This window comes from Idiotropiscis lumnitzeri, chromosome 9 (genome assembly GCF_059441095.1).
Source record: "Idiotropiscis lumnitzeri isolate Australia: NSW breed Sydney's pygmy pipehorse chromosome 9, RoL_Ilum_1.0, whole genome shotgun sequence".
NCBI lineage: Eukaryota > Metazoa > Chordata > Actinopteri > Syngnathiformes > Syngnathidae > Idiotropiscis > Idiotropiscis lumnitzeri.
In genome coordinates, this window is record NC_142399.1 from 15,407,112 (window position 1) to 15,430,774 (window position 23,663).

General features: G+C 38.5%; 1 protein-coding gene across 1 annotated transcript in view; it reads left to right on the top strand.

The window, feature by feature from the left end:
• dntt (deoxynucleotidyltransferase, terminal) overlaps nt 1-23,663 on the top strand; it is a 72,098-nt gene that overhangs the window by 29,203 nt on the left and 19,232 nt on the right. Inside the window, 2 exon segments of the mRNA XM_088304752.1 lie at nt 10,762-11,010; nt 11,318-11,401. Coding sequence (XP_088160878.1) covers nt 10,762-11,010; nt 11,318-11,401 — 333 coding nt within the window.

Genomic DNA, 23,663 nt, shown 5'->3' on the forward strand with positions numbered 1-23,663 from the left:
GTTAGGGACAGTTGTCCAACTTGTGGGCAGTTAGAAACGTCCTTGCAAAACAAATGTCATCCTCATTTTCCTGCTGATTTTCAAAAGATAACTTAGGGGCAGAGGCAACGTCAGTGCCAGATTCAGGAGCAGACAAATGAGTCACTGAGCATTGCTTCCGTTCATCTATCATCAGTGTCTTTCAATATTGTGCAGTGTTGCTCTCCAGAGGCTGAGCCCTGTATGCATTGCCCGCCATAGTAATACGATTCAGCTGTATTGTGAAGCATTTGTGCCGACTCAGTGCAGTTACAGATTCAAGTGTTCTACCTCTGGTTGGATAAGTGATTCCAGCAGCGCTGCCCATGCAGCTGAGATTAGATTTCTCTTTTACATCTAAATCAAATCTGAGCAGTAAAGTCGACTTGGACTGACAGTTAGGGAACACACGCGTGAACATGCACGTCAACACTGTCAGAGTCAAAGCCCAGTTCAAAAGCTCTTGGCTAAAACCAGATCATCTGCAACTTCCAGGTAGATTTTTTTTTTTTTTAGAAGTTTCCTTTCTGTGAGTAAGACAAATTTACAAGAGATCACAGTTGTATGCTTTGCTCACAACATTATGTATGTGTTGAGAATATTGGCTGTTGTGCTATGACCTCATGCTGTTATTTAAAAAAAAAAAGTTCCAAGTACAAGTATATAACAACATGGAAATAAACATGCAGATTGTTATCGTCTCAACCCCCCCACTACCCAGAGGAAAAGCTTTTGGGAAAAGATTATCTTTGCGCCTGCGTCATTCTCTGTAATTCCCTCTGTAAACTCTGGAATAAGCTTGCTCTCAGATGTTTTCTGACTTACCTGCTGCTTCCGAGATGATTACAGACCGCCATTGGGCTAAACAGTCCACTGCAATAGCGAGACGAGAACTTCATGACATCCTGCTTTTTTTTTTTTAAATGTATTTTTGGGCGTACGTGTGTCAAACAGAAAGAGCAAGACGGGAAGAAATCAGAGTGACTCCATTGATGCATGTATGCTGGAGGGTCCCAAACCAAAGCAAGCTTGAATTAAATGTGTTCAGGTACTTAATGGTCCATGTGACTGTCACCAGAACCATTAATGCTTTTCTCCTAAGGCATCAATATGATTGAAGGCCAAAAGTAATGTACTGAAAACAGTGAGTGAATAGTCTGCTGAGGAAAAAAATGGAAGTGGCCTTCATTTGTAAACTCATAGGAAGACGAGCATTACTTCTTGCACAACTCGTCGTTAAACGGATCTGTTTGACAGAAAGATTCTGACTTTAGTTGGTCTTTTATGCTGCACTTTTAGTCACCGACTACTCTGCTCAACACAAAGGGAACTTAAAGAATCTTTTTCCCTACCTATTGGAAGGTGAATGGTTATCTGTAATTGCAGAGCGAGAGAAAGCACTCCACGGGAGCACTCGAGGGTGACACTTGGAAATTTGACCCGCAGCTGCACAACAAATGAGTTTTTCGCCGTGGGTAATAAGGTGGTTTAATAGTGAGAGGAGGGAAGAATTTCTTTGCATGTCACTCAATGTTCAAACATACGAATTTTTGAAATTATATCTAAACTCGGCACGCTCGGAAATATAAAAGGTGGATGGTATCTCAGGTTGGCACATTCCAGTCCATTCAGGGTATGTAGATGCAGTCATAGCATTTTTTTTTTAATAAGCCAAACCATCAGATGGACTGAAGTGGCTATTTTGCTGTGAGAGCTAAGTTGCAGTTCAAACTTTAAAGCGAAAGGTTGCTTGAGGCTGTACAATATTCGAGACAAATATGCCTCTAACGTTGTCCAAAACGTTTGGGTGTGTCTTGCTATCCAGCTCAGTTTTGCAAACATCAAATGATCAATATTTTTATGGACCGGCCATGAAAAGGGAGAGATCAAAGAACATGGAAGTAGAATATTTTACATTACAGAATGTGAAGTTACGTAAAGGAGACTGTGATTCAGAACATTTCTTGTTGTCAAAGGTAGATTGTTTGTTTTCACATAGTATACTACACACTCAAAAAAAAAAAATAGATTCTACTGAGTAAATGAAGAGTAACAGTTTGCAGCCACTTTAATTACATACATACTCAGGATTTTTAGTACTAATACTGCTATCAATGTGTAATTATTACTCAAATGTAAACAATATGAGTAAAATTATGAATAGGCTTTTTCTCAGATGGGCATTGCGTCTCTGGGAGGGAACAGCACAGACAGACATCCTTTTTTGGGTTGGTGAATGGGTGATGAAAAAGGACAGACTAAGCAAGGCCGGAAGTGGGTTTTCTCCTGTCCCTTTAATCGGCCCTAACATGGTCAAGTACCGCATGTATAGAATTAAAATTTTTGCAATTGGAGCAGATCAATCTTAAATGCTGTTGCGTGTAGTGGCTCTTGAACTGCGCTCAAGCAAACGAAAGAGAGAGAAGCGATTTCACGCGTCTGTGTGAACAAGCAATTGAGAGCCAAAATACGCATTTTAAGTTGTGTTTAATTTGAGCAAAGGGATGAAGTGCAATAAATATTCTACAGTGGGACCCAGTCTGAGCTCATTTGTGAATTTGCCTTGTGTTACAACAAAATTCTGGGCCGATGCGCTCCCAGCGTGCTTTGCCGGGCTAAGAATGTAAATAGCATTTAATATGCATGTTTTTTTGTCAATTATATTACATTTGGCCTTATTTTATGTTCTATTAATATTAATCAATATTTGCTAGCATGCTATTCAGTTTGGGGTTTTGTGATCATTTTAGTTTTGATGTGACACCGTGATCGCGGATACTGTGTTGACAAATGACTTACCCACACCTCGTCATTGTATGAACGTAAGTTACTGTAAGCTTGCCTTTCTGCTTACAATGATAAGTGCAATTGTTCGTCACTGCCTCATGAGCGCGACAATATGGATAATTACCCACTTAACGTGAAGCCCCATGACAATATGTTCGAAACGGCTAAAGTGTGTACAAATCCATTTATTGCTAAATTTAGCTATTGTGGCTTTTAAGCAGTCGTGTTTTTTAGTCAGGAAATTACGATAAGTGGATGTGAATAGGAAGTTAGCCCGCTAATGACTTTTAAGTAATGTTTATTAATTATGAAACCTCTGCTGTAAGCATCTCATCATGCACAGACTCTTTTTTTTGGAGGGTGGGGTAGGTGAAGGATGAAGGGTTAAATGGAAGGGCAGAAGCGCTTTTAAAGCGACAGGGTGACAGGGGGCAATTATTTTTAGGAATATGGGCGGAGGGGTAAGGATAAAAGGGTTCCCGGATTGCGGACGGAGGATGGCCCAGTAAAATAGGGTAAATGCTTTTATGCTTTTACTCATTTAGTGCTTCACAATATTTGAGGTATTCGAAGCTCATAAACTCTTCTCATTCAGCCAGCGATGACACAGCAGCAGCAGAAACTATATCTTGCTTCAGTACACAATGATAGCTCCAAAGGGCTGAGGATTGAACCCTCCGTCTTCGGGTTTGGAATCAACCATTTTACCACCTCAGCCAAGTGACAAGCCGATGGGTTGATGGATTATATTGCAGTAAATATATGAATTTAAACAGAAATGTAATGGATTACATACTTTTGGAATTAAGGTAGTAGTAGTTTCGTGTGGTTTTCACACCTCCTGTCTCATCCCTGAAAGCCAATTCCATTTTTGAGGTGTGTAGTCGAGAGCAAGTTTTAACGCTTGGTTCGACCACCAGGGTGAGATTCCTCTTAGTCAGGCCCCCAGAGTGCTAGCTGCACTCCAGGGAGCCGCTCAAGCCTCCACACGACGGCAACGTGGGAATCTCGGTCGTGGAGGGGAATTAAGGTAATTTTTAGCTTTTCAAATTAAAGTGGTTTACCATGTAGCTATTAGCATCGCTGCACGCTTGACCCTTTTTTGGACTCATTGAGTTCCATTCACACCTCTTTTCAGTAGCTTCACTCCTTACTCTAGCATACTGACATAACATCTTATTCTATTGAGATTCCCATTATCGAAAGAGACGAGCCATTTCCCACAGAATAGCCTTCAACGATCTTCCATAGCTGGATCTAAGGTTCCTCGTTTTCAGCCATCCTCGCTGCTCACTAACACTTAAATTAAGCTAATGATCTTCAAAGTGTTTTCGCTTTTAACTTGTCTCTGGCCCATATGCTCAATTGTTGCAATTCAGTTGTTTGTTTTCCTAACTTAATTTCACCGATCAATTCTCAAAGAGGAAGGTAAAAAAAGCCAGAGGAACTAATCAACTTTCAAGGCAGCAATTCACGTTTCGTTTTTGGAGTACTTTTGTCTGTAGTAATATTATAGCCATAGTAATTACAATCACGACTGAGGATCATGTCTTATATAATGTCAATAAGAAATAGAAAAAGATTCAAATGCAACCAACAACACAATGTTGTGCAACATCCCACCATATATTTATTATATTGTATACTTCGACTAGGGTTATTTAATTAGTTTCACCTTTGGCACCAGAGTGTAATAGTCGACTTAAACTATCTTCCTAAATTTCTAAACATAGCCTCCTGTATAATTGCATCTATGCAGGTGATAATCAATGTGAAAGGGTCACGCTTCTTTTCAACACAAACTGTAATCTATGCTGCATTTAATGATAAAATTGAGGTCATCATCGACATGCTGTAATTAAAGAAAAAATGCCTTGAAGTAATTTAAATGCAATCAATGCTTGTGAACCAGACCAGAAGCAAAGAAGATTATTTTACCGGCATAGAGGAATTTAGGAGTTATTAACAACAGAGGGAATGAAAGAGGAGAAGAAAGTGGGAGCATGTACAGAACCTTTGGGAATGTATGAAGGGTGAAAGTCTAAATTAACATTATGAACTCTATTAGAGGATGTTAGATAAACAAGCCAACGGATGACCCCAAGAGAATCTACAATTCATATTAAGAAGGAATGATCCACAAAGCTAGATGCTTTCATTCGGTGCACAAATAATACTATATCTTTTTTCCTAACCTCAGCAAGGTTATTTTAATTAACGAAAACTAACAAAATAACTAAAATTAAGATTGAAAAATCATTTTTGTTAAAAAAAAACAACTAAAAAACGAAAATTAATTGAAACTAAACTATAAATATATTTTTAATTAATTTATTTCGATATTACTGCACAGTCATTACCTGGAAGAATAGTTCAGTCATCTGGGAGTTGTAGTCCTCTGAATGTGTGTCACACAGAAGCGACGCCATCAAGCAGCAGCCAATAAAAAAAGAGCCAACACATGACCTCGCTCCTCGGAGACGAGTTGGCGTGTTTGGGTCGAATGTCTCATCTGCTCTTGAAATTAAACTTAGCCATACAATGCTTGATAAAAAAGTGTTCTTTGTTTTAGTCATGAAGAAAATGTAAGCAGTGTACAAAAAAATAGTACACTGTACAACTGGGTTTAATACTTCTCAAGAAATTTCAATCCACAAATCCACTTTAGAAGTTGGCAACTTGGCAATCAAGGCCTCCTAGCTTTATTTAATTAGTGTGCATGAATGCATGCAAGTAACCGGTACCGCAGTTATTGTAATTCAACGACTGTTAAACTGTATGCTGCTTGATCAAAAGGTTTTTTAAATATTTTGTTTAAAATTTTTATAACACGATACTTACCATGGTGTTTTTCTAATCTTCCACACAAGTAAAACACTAATTAAAAAAATAAAATAAAACTAATACTAAAACTAACTAAACCTAAGTCTTTTTGAAAAACTACAACCAATAAAAACTGACAGAGCCGCCCGAAATATTCATTGAAACTAATTAAATTTAAAAAACAAAACTTAAAATGCAACAAAAACTAACTATAATAATCAGAATCAGAATCAGAAATCCCTTTATTGTCATTTTACAGTGTGCAACGAGATTAGAGAGCTCCCCTCTCTAGTGCAATACAACAATAATTTAATTAAATATATAAATTAGATAATTAAAAGAATAAATAATGAGATGGAAAATAATACAAAATTCGATAAATAAAAACACATTACGTCGCTGTTCTGCAAGGTAAGGGTGGTTGTGTGTGTGTGTGTGTGTGAGAGTTCAGAATGGAGATGGCTCTCACAAAGAAACTATTTTTCAGTCGTCTATTAGTCTTTGATTTGATGCACCTGTAGCGCCTGCCAGAGGGCATCAGGTCGAACAGGTGTGAGTTTGGGTGGGTATTGTCTTTGACGATATTGAGAGCTCTGCTGAGGCACCGGGTGGTGTAGAGGTCCGACACGGAGGGGAGAGGGCAGCCTATAATCCTCTGTGCCGTTTTGACTGTCCTCGAGAGCCTCACTCGGTCTGCCTCAGTGCAGCTGCTGTACCACTTTTACAGTTTCTTTTAGTGCAACCGCAACCACAAAATCAACATTATGCCTTTAAAACAGTGACATAATTCTTGTAAAATGCATTCTAGTTTTTCTGCGATATTATTGTGTCACACATGCACATAAAAATTAAACTTCTCATTTCATTGAACAAATGCATTGGGTTCTCTGCTGTCATTATTTAAAATTTACCCCTTTATCCTCCATTATTATAAATTACATAGCAATACAATTTGCTTTCGTCTTGTCTGTAGCCGGATCGGCATTGCAAATGAGAACCCATTCTCAACTGCCTATCCTGGATAAATATTAAATAATACAAAATATATACTAGTAAAGCTTATGTCACATTGATTAAAATGTATTACACTGTATCTGGGCTTTATTCGAATCATCAAATGAGAACCTTAAATAAAATAATCTTGCTCCCCACAACATACACAATGATATGATGTCTGACAATGAAAAGACAATGACTTGCACAGTTCAACAGCCAGAAAGAAGAAGGGGAAGATGAGTGAGGCAGAACAGAGGAAGATGCCGAGAACATATGTGGGTTCCTGATGAGATAAGAGCCACGCTTGAAGACTACATTCTCAAAATCACCATGGGTGCTGCTATCTCTGAGAAAAGTGTGCTGACGCACATTCCCATTATAGCGCCTTACACTACAGACAATGTCTCACCTTTTTAGACACTCTACTGGGGGCCTCATCCCTGCACAGGAAAGGAGGAAGGTTGGCGCTGACTTGCCAAAGTAGGTGATAGTTTCACCTCTGGGATTGGCGAATGTGTAAAAAGTGAGTCTTGATGTTATTCAGCAGATTCACAGGCTTCACATAATTATTGTAAACATATATATGTCATAGAGGTGGTTCCCTTTTCAGAGTGCAAAATCCTCTTAAATATCCGTACGATTACAAGGTGTTGGGATGCTTCATGTGCAAACCCATGAAGACGACAAGGGACACGGTCCTCCTCCTTATCCCTAATTAAGTGGCCATCCTTTATGAATATAGCTCACTATACATCAACACGAAGGAGGAAAGGGAATTCGCTGTCACGACTGGTTGATAGCGATGTATGGACCGCAACACAGATAGAAAAAGGTATGAACAGTCACTAATCTTAATTCAAACGTAATCTGCACAAAATCAGTGAGACTCAACCGAACTACAGTAATGCACCGAAAACAATTTTAACCAATGATCATTAAGCAGAACTGCAAGAGAAGAGCAAAAACAAAATGATAGACAGAACCTCAGAGGAAAGAAGGTACATAAATGAGCAAAACGGAATCTATCTACAGAAGATAGAAAGCAAAACCTAAAAAAAATATAAAATAAAATAACAGAAATAAGTGCACAACATACAGAAACACAAAAATCACAGGACTATACTTTGCAACTTAAACAGTCCTGGAGTTTGGTGGAATGGCAACAAGCAAAACAGCAAGTACAAAGAACATTCAGCACATTCCTTCCTCTCGAGCCGCACCTGAATACCAGCCACGGCTCATCATCCACAGGTGCAACTTAGTTGATTGCAGGCAGGTGCGGCTAAACCAAGGCAGAGGGTGGGCAGAGAAAAAAAAAACCTTACAATCGCCCAAAACATGACATTTGCTTTGCGTATAAATATGACACAAATGTTATTATCTGGTAGTCTTGCCGGTTTCGACCAATGGATGGTGCTCAGGGAAATGAACCGCTACAATGTCAGTTTCTTCTATTTATTGATCCATTTTCTATTCCACTTGTCCTATTTAGAATGAATCTCGTCTGACTTCAAGCGAGATTGCAGGGAATATGTATACAAACAAACATTTGCACTTACACACACCAATGGACTCTTTAGTCCTTTTCAATTCAACATGAATGTTTTTGAAATATGGGAGGAAGTCGACATTCCTAGGGAGAGAACCCTCACAACTAATTCCAGAGCGCACTGCCCCTTTTAAATGCCACAGGTTGAATACAAATTAGATTTTGAGTGTGTGTGCAAACACTTCTGAATTAGACACTTCCAAAAGTGTAATCCAAGACGAGTTTGAACTTTCTAAAAAGCTTAGCACAAAAACAACTGCCGCAAAGTCAGGCAAGCTCAAACATTTATTTCCCGGCTGACCACATGCGGCCACAATTGACAGATTTCTCCTTGAAGTTGTTCGACGTTTACTGTCAGAGTTCTTCTGTACCCTCTATTGGAATTTGAAAAAAATGCAAACTGTCTACTGAGCATTCCGTTTGCTGTGCTTTGCCAAGATACAACAAGAATGTCAGAATATATTTCAATCGAGGTATGTTTATCATTAACTGTATTCATTTGGACACATCTCAGAGGGAATCACTTCAGTCATGCCACAGTTTGCCTTAACTGTGGAATGAGAAACTATTTATATATTTAAGGCTTCTTATTTGTTACCAACAGCTAAATAAATAAAATCCTGTCATTTGATGCATCTGTGACAATTGGCATCATACAGTATCTTTCAAAGATGAATTATTTGATGTAAAAGCTGAAATTTGTAAAAGATGGATTTTTTTTTCGTCAATCACGGCTAAGGAGAACGATGTCATTAGATGAGGCATCGTAAGTAAGAGGAACAAACTTTTCAAATGTGACTTCTCAGTGTGATAAACTGCTTTTTTTGCGCTGTCACGCGATTAAATGTTTTCACGAATTAATTGCAAAAAAAATCTGTAATTAATTCCATCTCATTTTTCAACTAATATTTTTTGTGAAGCTTGTAACTTGTATTTACTTACTTGAATAATATAGTCATTAATGTAAAATCACCAAATATTAATGTATTTTAAATCAAAATATGTTCCAATAGCTTTCTTTGATCTTTGCATATGATCTAAACGGTGTCATCCTTGCAGGCATTTTCCTTAAAAACAATTATCTAAACTTATATATTTAGTTGTGCCCACAAGCCCACTCCAGCAGTGTTGGTTTGCAAGGCCCAATGGTAAATTGAGCAAGGTGCTTTGTTCTGAGATGATGTGCTAAAAATGTTCAGCGAACAGTATTTAAATTTGGCTTTACAAAAAAAATCCAAATTATTTTTGAAGTAAATAAAACTGTGTTATAATATTCAACTGGGTTAAAAAATTAAAAAATTTCTCTCGAGTTAACGCTTTAATATATATATAGTTCTTCTTTGTTTTTTTTTCTACTTTTCATAGAGGCTTTAGAAAAGTAACAAGTTAACCCTTTAAAAGATACAAAACTCTTTGACATGGATTGGTAGGGTTTCATGCAGCATTCTACAAAAGGGAGAACTTCATGTCTGCAAACTTTAATCCTCATACTGTATATTTCTAATTTAGGCAGTCATAAAGCCGTGGGCTTTAGATAAAATGTGACTCCCCCCCCCCTTTCAGTCAGCATCATTGGGTTCCTACTCCACCAGGGTTGACTTGCTGTCATTTTTTATTTTATTTTATTTTATTTTTTTACTCACCAAGAGTCGTGCAAAAATGTCGCTATATTTCTTGATCATTTATTCACAATTTGACTTTCCCACATACCATAAATTATTTTATTTTATTTTTCTTTAAGATGGTTAATCAATTAGTCACATGTCCATAATGTCATTCACCGGATACAGTATTTGAAATGAAAAGCATTGCGTACAGTAGCAGACTGAATCAGTTATATATATATATTTTGTACCATTTTGCAATGTAACTTAATGAGTGACAGGTGTCCAGCCAATAATGCCGTACAGTTCGTGTACGGCTACGCAGCCAATCGGAGCAGAACGTCGCGAATGTGCCCGGCCCATATGCGCCGTGCAGGTTAGCTAGCTAACAACAGTGCAGCGGAGTTAAGAGACGCAGATGCTAACCCCTTATCATGGCGAAACGAACGATCAGTGACGCATCCACTCATCAACCCAAAGTAAAAAAGAAATGCGGTTCTTTTAAGATGGAATGGCTGTCGGAGTATGTGAAAATAGAAGAACAAGCGGTGAAACTGAGTGAGATTTTCTTTTCGATCCTTTTCGAGTGAGAAAGGTTTACTCTGCAAAACATGTTGCGAAGCCAAAGTAGCAAAAGCAAGAAGGACAGACGGGGACAATAAGGTAAAATTTAAATCAGATTTGTGCATATTCTAGTGACATATATTAATCATTAAATGCTGTTACTATTAGATAATTTATGGGCAGGGTTTCCACTACATGTAATTAATTTGCAGGCGTGATACTGGTGTGTGGCCACAGCGTGCACATCTGATGTTGCTCAGGGAGCGTGTGCTCAGGGAGTTTGTGTGTCTGCTCAGACACATGAAAAATTAGAGGGAACATTGAGACTGATCATAATTAAGGATCTATAACATTAATACCTTACAGAAAACCTAGATTTGTCATTTACTTTCTGACTCAATCTGCTCCCCTTTCCTTCAGGGGATCCTTCTTTACTGTGATTACCAGGCCTCAACCTTTCACATGTCAAAGCTGCCTTGCCTGAGCTTTGAGGCAATGGACTATTATGCAAAATGTTTCCTGATCTTGCGATTGGAGGCCAGCCATGTGGACGGCGGTCTCAGCTGTGCGGAGGGGGCCAACAGGGGATGGAGGGCAGTGCGTGTGGACTTAGTATCGCCACCGATGGATCGTTTTGCCTTTGCTCTCCTTGGATGGACTGGCTCCACGGTATGATATGAAAAAAAGAAAAATAGAAATCTAACGGTAAAATTCTGATCAATAAGCACTTTTTTTTCATCATTTTGGCTCATTTTTGACAAACACATTGCACCTTTTCATTGTCACGATACCTTGCTGACATGACCATGAGCATGTGTGTGCCTGCATATTATACAGAATACAGTACCGGTACATATATATATATTTTTTTATTGAAAGCATTAAAAGAACTAGTGCTGTCATGCATATTTCTCACAATACTTTGTAAATAGGAAATTATGTTTTATTTTTTACATTTTATTTTCTTTCCCCACAGCAATTTGACAGAGACCTCAGGAGGTTTGCTCGGCTCGAGAGAAGGATGATTTTGGACAATCATACTCTTTACGACAAAACCAAGGTACAGTAAGAAATTCCACATAGTCGAGTGATAGCGGCAACACACCACCCAAAAAAATAATCTTGGGGCGTTCTCGATGAATTTAGAGATGAAATAACCTACTGAAGTACTGCTGTGAAATGTAGTAACTATATTCAGTATTTCACAGAATATATATACATTATGTTTTGCAGCAAATTTGGAATTAAGGTCTAATAAAGTTCACTTTAATAAAACCCTCACTCTCTAAAAAAGGACATATAATAAATATTGCACAATCAAGTGCCAAAAACATGATTAGGGTTGAACAGTCTTGCTGAACATGCAGCAGCTTGAGCTGCGGATTTCCTTTTGTGACTTATATAACCAAGTCAGACTCTGACCCCGACCGAGCGCAATGTGCAAATGGTTGGCATTTTCTTTCTTTTGGTATTTTCTTCGACTCATATTTTGCTGCATTGTGACAATTAGTGCTAACCTGTACCAGAGGATTTTTTTCATTTGTTTCACAAGTTTAACATAACTTTATGCAGTACGAAAAGTTCAAAATCTTCTTCTGTTAAAGACAGTCTTGACAAATTTTTAAACAACAGCGCTAGAATTTGTTGGCATTAGGAAAATGTCAACCTCAAATTTTCACCTGCTATTTGGAAGATCTGTACAAGATAACATTCAACAGCCCCAAAGTGTATTAAATGTCATTTCAAGTCCATTGTCTCTTTCAGCGCACCTGATTCATTCAAATGATGAGCTCAATAGCAAGCTCTACGGGAGCATGATAAAGATCCTGATCATTTGAATCAGGTGTGTTGGAGGAGGAAAACATCTAAGTTTGACACCTGTGGTTTAATCATATTTTGGAAAACGTGTCTCAGAGTTTCCCATACATCCTGGCGACTCAAACAACTTAATGAGATGATTTGAAGTTTTCCTTTTAAAGCTTCACAGGCATCCAAGGTTATAGGGGCGTTTAATACTGGAAGCCTATGCTGATTAAGCGGGTTTGTTTAGAACATAATGCATAATGATTTCTGGCAAAGGCACAGCATTTGAATACAAATAATCATCCTGATTTGCTTTCATTTCTTCTTATCTTTGGAGTGCTATACTCTTATTCCAGTTAATGTGTGCATTTTTGCCATCTGGTTCTGCATAAGCAAAGCGACATCATCAGCCCACAACGTGTCAGAGCCAAGTAGCAAAATTTCACTCGATCTTTAAAAATCCTAAATTTGTCTCTCAAATGTTTTTGTGTTAGGCCGTCTCGTCTGAATATTTACATTGCAGCTACATTCGTAAAAACACTGTAGAATGACGTTCACTTGTTTCAAATGTGGACCACATATCATATACTCCACGATGGAGATTGCTGTGAAACCCATAATATAGTACACTGGAAAAAAAAACATTTTTTGGTTTTTCCTTATTCGATCAGTTGCACATGATTAGAATGCATTCAACTAGCACATCACTTATTTGTTTTACCAATGATATGGATCTCAAAACCATCCTGCACCATCACAGCCCAAGTGGTTGGGAACCTCATCTGGCATCATGTGTTCTTTTAGAATGCACGTATGCACATAAACCAACGTGCACATACTGACACACAATTAAAGCAATGATAATGATGTTGATCACACTCATCATATCATAGAGGCCATTTGGGAAAAAGTAAAGTGAGCTACAAACATAGAACATAATCATTCTATGATGCTTTTTGCTTTATATATTTAAAGAAAAAAACACCACATAGCTTGTTTCACTCGAAGAAGAAAAAAAATCTTCCACCACTACACAGGAGAATGACTCAATTGTTTAGATATGGACCCGCCGATGCAAAAGACGAGAAAAAAAAAAATCTTTGCGCCCATCAATCTTTGAGGCAGTCAATCCTATCAGTGAAAACCTTCTTTGCATTTTATCTCATTTACGATGCATACAACAGAGTGTCTGTTTTCAAGCGTAGAGAGACAATGGATAAAGCATTTCAGCGTGCAGATCGACATGGGAGCAACCCTGTCACTAAAATGTCCCATCAGTGGCTGCCCTGGGGACAGAGGTCAGGGTTTCGGGATCACTAAGTGGCAGTTGCATGACAGTTTTATGCACAAACAGCCAACTCAGATGGTGTTTATTAAAATGCAAGGACAAAGTCAGGCCTGCTGACTGTGCAGCCATCCGTGCACTGAAATGGACAGGAGAAGTCACACAAAAACATATGCTTATATATATTTAAATATCGTAGAAGCTGGCTGTTACGGATCAGACAAAATGGACATAAAGTACTAGGATGCATTGCTTTATTGGTTGGGCCGCTTTCAAATACTCGACTCCTTCCCCACCCTTAACCAAGATACTCAACTCATTTTTCAACATTGACGGCGACATCAACTGTTAGGCAAAACAATTTACCGGATTCACGAACAATGTCAGTGGTCTCCCAAGCACTCTCTTCGTGCCCTCAAGAAGCACATATTGGGCTTTTGATGAGGTCTGATTTGCGCTGATGAGCATTCATAGTGCAGACGGATCTTGTACCTATCCGATTTATATCCACATTTGAAAAAGGCCGACCTTGAATTTGGAAAAGAAAAAAAAAAAGAATTTTACTGTTTACACTCTATGGAAAGAATCAGATCCGCATATGGGCAAAAAAATAGGCCGACTTCTATTCCTTGCTTTGCTGACTAAATTTGTCAGAATACACCATAGTCTATCAATAAGCATCCATTCATCTAACCCAGGTGTGGGCAAACTACGGCCCGGGGGCGACATGCGGCCCCTTAAACGTTTTAATCCGACCCGACAAACTTGAAAAAAATCAATGAATAAACCTTGTTAATGTTTTATTTTCTAAATACTGTGGTTTTTCAAAGACATATATATTGTTGGAATGCTTTTGTTCTCTTTCTTTTTAAATTAAATGTTTTTGTTTTTTTTCTCCGATGAGGTGAGGGTACCAAAACACTCCATCCATCTGCTCCTGGTCCGGCCCCTCTGTCAAATTTTAGAACCCATTGTGGCCCGCCCACCCCTGATCCTACCTAAAATCATGCATGAGTAAACTCATAAATACATAAATAACAGTGAATTTCTATGAAAAATACTTCTCAGGCGAATACAGTATGAATGAAGTAAATTGCAAAACAACAACAACCAACAACTCACAGATTTTACCTAGACGTCCTTTCGCGAGCATACGTTTTGTGCTACACCATTCATATGCCACCACTCAAAATGTCGGCTAGCCAGCAGCCTGTCTGTCTCCTATTGAAATCCTCCCTTCCTGCATGGTGTAACTGACCTATGACAGATCAGCATTTTAGGCATCTCTTCAATCATTGAATGGTCTCTGATGTCAGTCATAGCATCATTATTTAGTAACGCAACTGATTGGCTGCAAATCATCATTCACTCATTTCATAACCTGAACTGGAGCTCGGCTTAATCCTAACTGTCTTGCCTAAATGTGTAAAAAAACTCGACAATGACAGTACTGTTTTTCACGAGCGTCAAGGTCACAGATAGCTTCAAATGTCACATTGCAGGCTTATCCCTTTACAAAGAAGATGAGGATGGTATATATTTTTTTGCCGTTGTTGTGCTTTGCTGATATCCATCATCAGTATGATGAGGCATGTATAATGGCATTGTTTGCCCCTGTCAGCTGTAACTGACGTGTACTTTGGTGTCATGAGAAACAGGAGCCATGAGGACTGCTGTCTGATTGAAGGGGAGACGACTCAACTAAAACGGTCATTTAGAGGGCTCTAATCTTGAGGGTTTCAGAAAGACTCAAAGAAGATGCAAGATGGTATCTTTCTCATAAAATATTTTTTAAAAAAGATAGGAAATGAGAGAGTTTGACTCAATCTAATGATCTTCCAATTAAGTGTTGGCTCCAGGGGAATCTTCATGAGGCTTGCAACTGGCATACAGAGATACAGTAACTTGGGGTTCATGCACAGTAAATAGGGCGTTGATAAGCATAGGTTAGATTAAAATTAGCAGAAGATTGAAGGATTACCAAAGAATTACCAAACATGATCCAAGAACGTTTTTAAGTCTGCCCCTATTTGAAGGAATTCCTCACACACCGAAAGACTTGAAAAACAAAATATGCCCAAACTGAAGGATATGGAGCATTTCCTTCCTTGAATGAACAGCCAGCCCTATTTAGCTGAGCTCAATTTATATTGCATTTACAATTTCTTTTTCTGGATTTACTCCCACTGTCAAATCCTATAATCTGGCAGGTTGATAGTTTCTGGAAATAAGGGCTTCAAGAAGAAGCTGAATTAGAAACAAATGCTTCTGTTGGAGGAACTTGTGAGAGTCACACAAGTATGTCGGAATATGTACATCAGAGTCAGAATTTTAATCACCCCCGTTCCGAAGGTTGGATCACCAACTCAGCATGGCAAACAAATATTACAAGCCCAACAGAGAATTCATGCTATTTGCTATTCACGCTATAATTGCATGATTTATTATTGGGTACATTTGGAAGGCCGGGAAGCGCAGGGAGCACTTTTGGTGTCGTGAGTAGAACTAAAGTAGCTTAAACTTTCTGTGGGAATGGCTATATCTTTTTTTTTTTTAATTCACCACCTACTTTTTTTTTTTACAGCATGTGAATTGCAGCTGGGGTGTGGTCTTTAAAAACAAGCAGGGACAGAGACACAACAGTGCTTATTTTTTTTTCCCTTTTATTTATTTATATATATATATATATATATATATATATATATATATATATATATATATATATATCCCATCTGCGCCTCTGCACAGTGAACTTGCCTTTGATGCTTTCTAAAAATGCCATGTTGGGTCTCTGTACCGGTTCCGGAACTTGAAACAGAATGTGACCTGAGGCAGAGTAGTTCCATTGCACTGGTGCGGTGAGGTTTGATGATTGACTGTAACTGAGGCAAGCAATGACTGACATCTCGAGGCCAACAATTTGTAGTGCCCCAGGCATTTGGAACCAGCATCAGCAGGATTGGATGGATTTCCAGAAACAGGTCTGGTGTGATAGTACTCTCTGCTGCAGTAGCTTGTCAATTGAGTTGCATCTGTGTGAGCCAATGTGCATGTCCTCTGCTGGTTTGTGATAATTATAATGTGTAGTGGGCCTGATGAATGAGCGCAGGTGGAGGATTTCATCATACCATGACGGACTGATTCCCTGCATGACCTGTCCCACACCTCCAAACACACTTAAGTATAGCATGTGAGGTATGATCGTTGAAACTCATTCTATAGATATCCTCAATTCTGTGTGTGTGTGTGCGTGCGTATCAGTATCACTCTTAGAGGGCAATTACTCTCTGTCATGTGTAGGAGTGTGAATAATGAAGTCCTGGCGAAAAGGCTGCAAGTGTCGATGTCGAGGCTAAGTCTAGTTGCAGTTACCGATACAAGAAGGGCATTTCTACTCTCACTCCCTGACACTCATCAAAGCGTTGGGCCCATGTAGCTGCTATGACTTCCAATGAGCCTAAAGTATGTATTTCCAATTGTCTACCGCCCGTGTGTTTGCATTTAAATTACAGGGTAAACTCGGATACGTATTTCGCCATTTATATCTGATCTGCTAAATTCCCACGCAAGGTTTGAGATGAAATTTACAGAAGTTGGCAGAATGATGTAGAAACTGGTCGGGACAAAAAAGAACCTTGGTGTCATTATAAAATAAAAAATAAACTAATGAACACCTAAGTGAAAAAAGATTGATTGTGTGATATATAATGTGCTATGATACAATCAAATGTGTGTAATGTGTTTGATTGGAATCAAGAATATTAATGCACAACAGGATAAATAAAATTGTAAAATAGATTTGTTGATACAGATCGTAAGTCTGTCATGATCAGTTTTGTTAATTTCGGTTTTTGTCTTTGGTTTCAAGTTTTGCCTTGTGTTCCTTTGTGTCTTCTGTCTCGTCATGCTTAATGTCCACCTGTGTCTGTTTAGCCAAGCCCTTGTCTTGACCAATCAGCTCCTTCCAGCCCTTTGTGTGTCGTCAATTTGTTTGTATTTAGTTCCATGGTTCCTTTCAGTCATTGTCCATGTCAGTTGTCATCCTGCCTGTCTCACCTCAGTCACTTGTGTTTTGTTGATCCCTGTTAAGTCATACTTTTGTATTTTTGATTTTCAGAGTCCCGTGTTTGCCCTTTTTTTCCTTTGCGTTAAATACCCCTTTGAATTACTCTTGCCTTGCTTCCCCGCATTTGGGGAATCTATTTGTTCATCATCATTTCATTTATATGTATGTATATATGTATTTATGTATGTGCTGTCAAGTGATTATATTAAGAAATGAATCACAAAAAATTTCCAGAATTAATTGTATTTAATCACATTTCTCAACTACTATTTTTTTGTGACGCTTGTAACAGATATCTTCTTGGAATTAATGCAAAATCACCAAATATGAAGTATATTTAACTCATTCACTACCAACTGAGTAAAAAAAAAAGACGTATTTAGCCGTCAATGGTATTGAATGAATTCAAAGACTGATTGAATAGCTTTCTTTGATTCTTGAATACGATCTAAACGGAGACATCTTTACAGGCATTTTTTGTTTTTTGTTTACAACTTATATAGTACATTTAGTTCTGCCCACAAGCTCATTGTTGGTTTGCAAGGCCCAGTGGTAACTTGAGCATGGTGTTTTTTGTTCTGAGATGATGTGCTAAAATGTGATTTCTCAAGCTGGCCGTGTCGGAAGATAAAAAATATTGCGTTAGTCGTTCATGCCACAGATTCCTTAAAATACCTTTCAAATACGAGAAATTCAGCAGATGGCGCCGACTCTTTCAGTGTTTCCTGACAGGCATAAAAAATGTTTAATTTAAAAAGTGATCAGCCCGTAAAGATAGTTCCTGTCATGCAGAAGTTCTCTGGCCTCCAGGCGGAGAGCAGAAATTAATATGAAGCTCACTGTCAAATTAGAAAATCTAGGGTGTAGAGTGCTCACAGCTCTTTCGACCCACCCCCCTGTGAGCAGTGGATGACTGGACAATAACAGGGCAATTGCACTGGGCTTTGGGGAGCAAGAGTTCTGAAGCTCCCCCTGTTTCCAAGCTGGTGCGATGTTTGAGGATAGGAGCCGGTCATGAGAAGGATCTTAAGTGTGCAGGGGAAGGGGAGGAGAGGTTTAATTTAGCGGATGGTGGCACATGAACCCTCAGGGTTTTCAAATATCATAAGAAATACACACCTGCGCGACCATTGTGACAGACAAGTGAACTGTGGAAGGTGTCCTCCAAACAGTCAGATGGCTGTTGGGTGTGTGGGGGAGCTTTAAAATTAGCTGCTGCACATTTACAAACGAACGTGTGGTTCCTCGCACATTTACTATTCACACCCACAAACGTCTCTTCCCGTCTGTTCTTATGAATTTTAATTACAATTTAATTAACAGAGGCAGATGAAAAGACCTGACGTAGTTGGTGTCGAATTGTGATATACTGTTTCAAGGTCAGATGCGGGAGTTTATTCCGTGCTCAGTGTGAGCAGACTTTGAAGCCTTGATGAATTGGTCAGCGACCAATTTTCTGGTAAAGTCCAATATTTAAAACAAAAAAGACAAAGTCACATCTTACCTGCCTGCTCACAAAGTAAGTTTCATGATTTCATGTTTTTTTGGCCAGTGCAATCAAGTCACTAGTTTCCATGAATAAATAAGAATAACAAACTTACCTGTTAAACTGCTTTGAACCTGCACTGGCTATAATTACAGGAGCATAAACATCATCCCACACCAATTACGTGTGCACAAATGTATTTTTTTTCTGATTTCCATTGCAGGCCATGAGTTGAGAATCCCAATATCCCAATTTAATTATCATTAACATATGCAATAACAAAGCTTAAAATTGTCCTGTTTGTTACACAAATTTTGAGCTATCAATCATGGCGATTGCAGGAAATGGAATACTAAAATAAGGCATGCACCCAATTCTATTTCGTGACCTCATTATAGGGAAGCGCTAGAGGGATAGTTTATTTCTCCCTTGCCTCACATGGGTGCAAACAATATCTTGCATTTAATTAGGTACACAAAGTCATCATCATCATACTTTGCACAGCATAATATTCATGTGGAACTGGAATGTTGCAGAAAAGAAAAGTATGTTTTATATATGTTTCAGATGGTAATCCATTTCAAGATTATCCCTGAGCTGACAAAAAAGAATTATTTGGTTTTAGAATGTATTATTATTATCAGATCGTGAAAATTCACAGGTCACAATACAAAAATCACACCTAAAAATGGCATCACAGCAAAAGACTTCATCTTAGGTCTTAAATTAGTTGTCATCCAATCACACAGTAATAAAATCGTGAACCCCCGACAGGCAAATTGTTTAAGAAAATAAAATAAAATAAAAAAAACAAAAGCAGAGCTATATGGAGATGAATAGTCAGATTTAAAGTATCTTGGCATATCTCTGCACTACAGGATGCCTGCTCCCAATTTTTCAAACATTCCAGTCTCCACCTGTGGCTCGAAGATAAGAATGGGAAATTACAAATTGCAACATTCATTTGGATTCGTAAATAGGATTAGGGAAATTGGACTATTTCAAATGTTGCAAACGCTCAGCCTTGGAATGTGTGGCGACAAACTCAAAACAAGCATGGAGCACACCCCGCAGCCAAATTTAGCAGCTGTTATAATTGGTGGTAGGATACTGAAGCGAGAAAGTCATGTGGATGACAGGAGTGCTACTGTGAAAGATTTGACTTGTCTTTGTTTACCACTGAATTCGAGTTTTGACCACAATTGACAACCAAGCACCCGTTTACCTAAAAAAAAAAAAAAAAATCTACAAGTACGTGTTAGCCTTTTCTATTTCAATAGGAACGTTTAGAATTTCACAGAACACTTTAGCGTTAAAAATTTAGCTACCAAACAGCTGTGCACTTTTGAAAAATTCACATGCAGATGTTAGTGTTGTCAAAACAATCCCTGTTCACCCTGACATAAAAACAATGGGAAACACAATCATGCATGGCAGGTTGCAATGACATAAGAGAAGAAGAGGTAAAGAAGGTTTCCAACAGAACTCCAGTCATAGCACATTTCACTGTCTAGTCAAATCCTTGCATCTACCAAAGCCTTGTTAAAGTTGGTATTACGATCCATCATCAACTTAAAAAAATCCCCCAAATTATGTTTCATTGCCAATCTAATTCACCCAAAAAAAAACACTAAAACATCTTATTTAATCGCGCTATCATTGACAAGAACAAAAACATTTTGAACTGATTTTCACATATTGTGGGAGCATCTGGAACGTAAGCGTCAGGATAAGAAGGCTTTCAGTTCTTGTCGGTTCAATGTCCCTGTCGGTGTTTACATCAGTTTTCATCCTGTCTCGCCTTTTTAGTTAAGTCAAGTCCTTGTGTTTTGTTGCTCCCAGTTCTTTTGTACTTCTGTATTTTTGATTAAATACCGTTTAAGTTACCGCTGCCTTGCTTCCGTGCATTTGGGTCCCCCTCTTCCTCGACCTCCACGGACACCCTGACAGTATCACTATCCTACATAGTCTAATCTGTTTGCTGCCATCATCATTTTATCATCTAGTCTTAAAATTAAGTTGTTGATGTGGTATGTCTTTGCTTCAGTTAGTTTTTAAACGTATTCTCCTTTAAAAAACAACAACTTGTCACTCAGAATTAGAATAGACAGATTGATGCATGGCCAACAGAATTTAAGGATATTTTTAGTCTGGTATTTGCATTTGGACACTTTTGCTGTGTCCCATAGCTGTTGGAGTTGCATAGGTTTTATGAACATAATATGTGTCTGGTAAACCATTGTCTCTGATGCGTTATGTAGTGACAGCGAGTTTGCTGCAATGATGTATGTGTACCGGTATTTTTGAAGATTGCCTTTCTACAGTCAGTCCTAGTATGGTAGTTGCAAGATACCGTTTATGGAACACCACTGTTACACGAACAACAATTGTCGGTTAATTCATCATTCAGTCTGATGACACAGTTTTTATTCATATGAACAAACGCTTATATATCTTCCCTCCTGCTGAGTAGAACATGCTTGCTCACTTCAACCAGCCAACCAGGGACACTTATGAAAGGGAAACAAAAATATGGATTTTCATTCCAAGATACAGCGACTGCATGCGACATTGCACATAGAGGTCACAGAAACAATTAAGACACGTTAATGGGGATTATTGGAGAATGTGAACGAGAGTAGCTGCATAAACAAAAAGTCATTTCAAGACTGGTGAAAGCCTATCATTCTGATTACCAGTCAAATTGTCATTTGATTATGTTTTGCAAATGTGAAATAATCCACCTCCAGTGTTTGTGTCACACAGAACGCATATAAGCACATCATTCCCGAGACGGGAAAGTGAGCAAGACACATTAGCAGGAAAAGAACACATAAAGAATGTAGAAATGTGTGTCAACCATATCTAAGTAGAAAGGGGAAATTAAAATCAGTATGTTTATGAAACCCGAAAGAGGTGATGTTTGCATTTGAGTGGGTTTGGTGATTAACCTGTTTGTTCGTTATTTTTGTTTGTATTGTGTCAATCTAAATAATTAGATTTTCAGTATAAATTAATATTCTTGCAAGAATTGCATTATATATTTCGGTTTAAAATGTATTGCCATCAGAATTGTATTGTGTATAGGTTAAAAGCTGTTTACATGAATGCATAGCTTGTCTAAGAAAAAGGTGAAAACCTCTCTCCTATTGAAACGTTTCCTTTTTTGGGCTTTCCAATGTTATCGTTACAGCTAGGACAAAATACTTCTTCTGGAAATTGGAGCATATCCTGCACCATAAACACATTTGAGGGTCATAATTGTAATTCCAACCCACACTGAAGCACATGAAATATATTGAATGTTTTAGCTCCATTTCTACATTCTGTGTCATGAATGTCAAGCTGTGATTGTTGCTAAACAACGAGCGACAGGATTCAGGGTTGTCTGGACTCTCATTTTATTCATACTCTAGCGTGAGGAAGTACCTGACCTTCATAAAGCGTAGGCATGGAGGGGACAGGTCCCTAAATTGTGACATTGTCTGCGTTCAACATCGAAAATTGGCTTGTCGGACTGACAACATATTGTAGGTCAGTTGCCAGATAACAAACTATTGCTGAGGGCATGGGGATGTGATCTCTCTTTCTTTAGAGTTAAGTGCTGAAGAAAAAAAGAAAGTTTGCAGCGGACTACAGTTATATACACACTAGATTGTTAGTATCTAGGGGCATAATATCACCCTTCCTTTGTGCTTTTGTGGACAAATACATCTCTCGATATGCACTGAAAAAAGGTGCAACACCGATGAGAGAGGTGAAGCAGTGTTGCAGTCTGAATCAAGCTTATCTCTCATAACAGAGGCAAAATGTAATCCATTATTGATGAAGTGAAAGGCAGAAGGTTTCAGGACTGTCTGATGCTGGACCGTGCTTGCCTTGTCGTATGGCATTAATTGACACCGAGCTGGCGGTGGCACAGACACGCTTCCACTCAGGGCTCCTGTTTCAGTTTAGCCCATGCATGATTTATTTAGAGGAACACTCGAATGAACAATCACTGGGCTGGTTCAAGCTGATCTTGTGGTCACTGTGCAACCTTTGTGTGATTTGACTCTAGATTACCAGGAAAGTGAGCAGACAGTAGGTCTTGCTCAGAGGAGTGCTGACCTTAGACATGGCGTTACCTTAGACTTTATTTTGTGACCTCAGAGCTCATGTTGTAAATAAATATGACCCCCTAAAAATCCTAGACTATATGTGCAAGTGCAAGTAGTGCACTTTCTCACTCAAAACTGTTATTTTTACTATCTCTGTCTCTCTCTCCCCTCTCTCTTCCTGTGTCATCGCTCGGCACCCATCGAGCGAAGCTCTGTTGTCTGCCGTTCCTTCAAGAAGCTCTCGAGCCATGGGAAGATTTACATCAAAATGTTCATCCTGACAGTTAGTTGTATGTGCTTGTCATTATTATTATTTTATTATTGGCTGTCTTTTTAGGTTTTCATGACCTACTTTTTTCTGCCTCAGAACTTGACAATGAAGGCTTTTTTTCCTCAGTTTTTTTTTTTTTTACACTCTGTCTGTATGGCACACAAAGTTGCGGTTGATTTTGTTGCCTATATCCAAATTTGAGTTGAGCATATTAAAAAGCTCAGCAAGTCTACAGTAAGTATGCTTGCTTACACTGTCAGTCTCCATAAATAGTAAAAAATAAATAAATAAAAAAGTAATACGGAATAGAT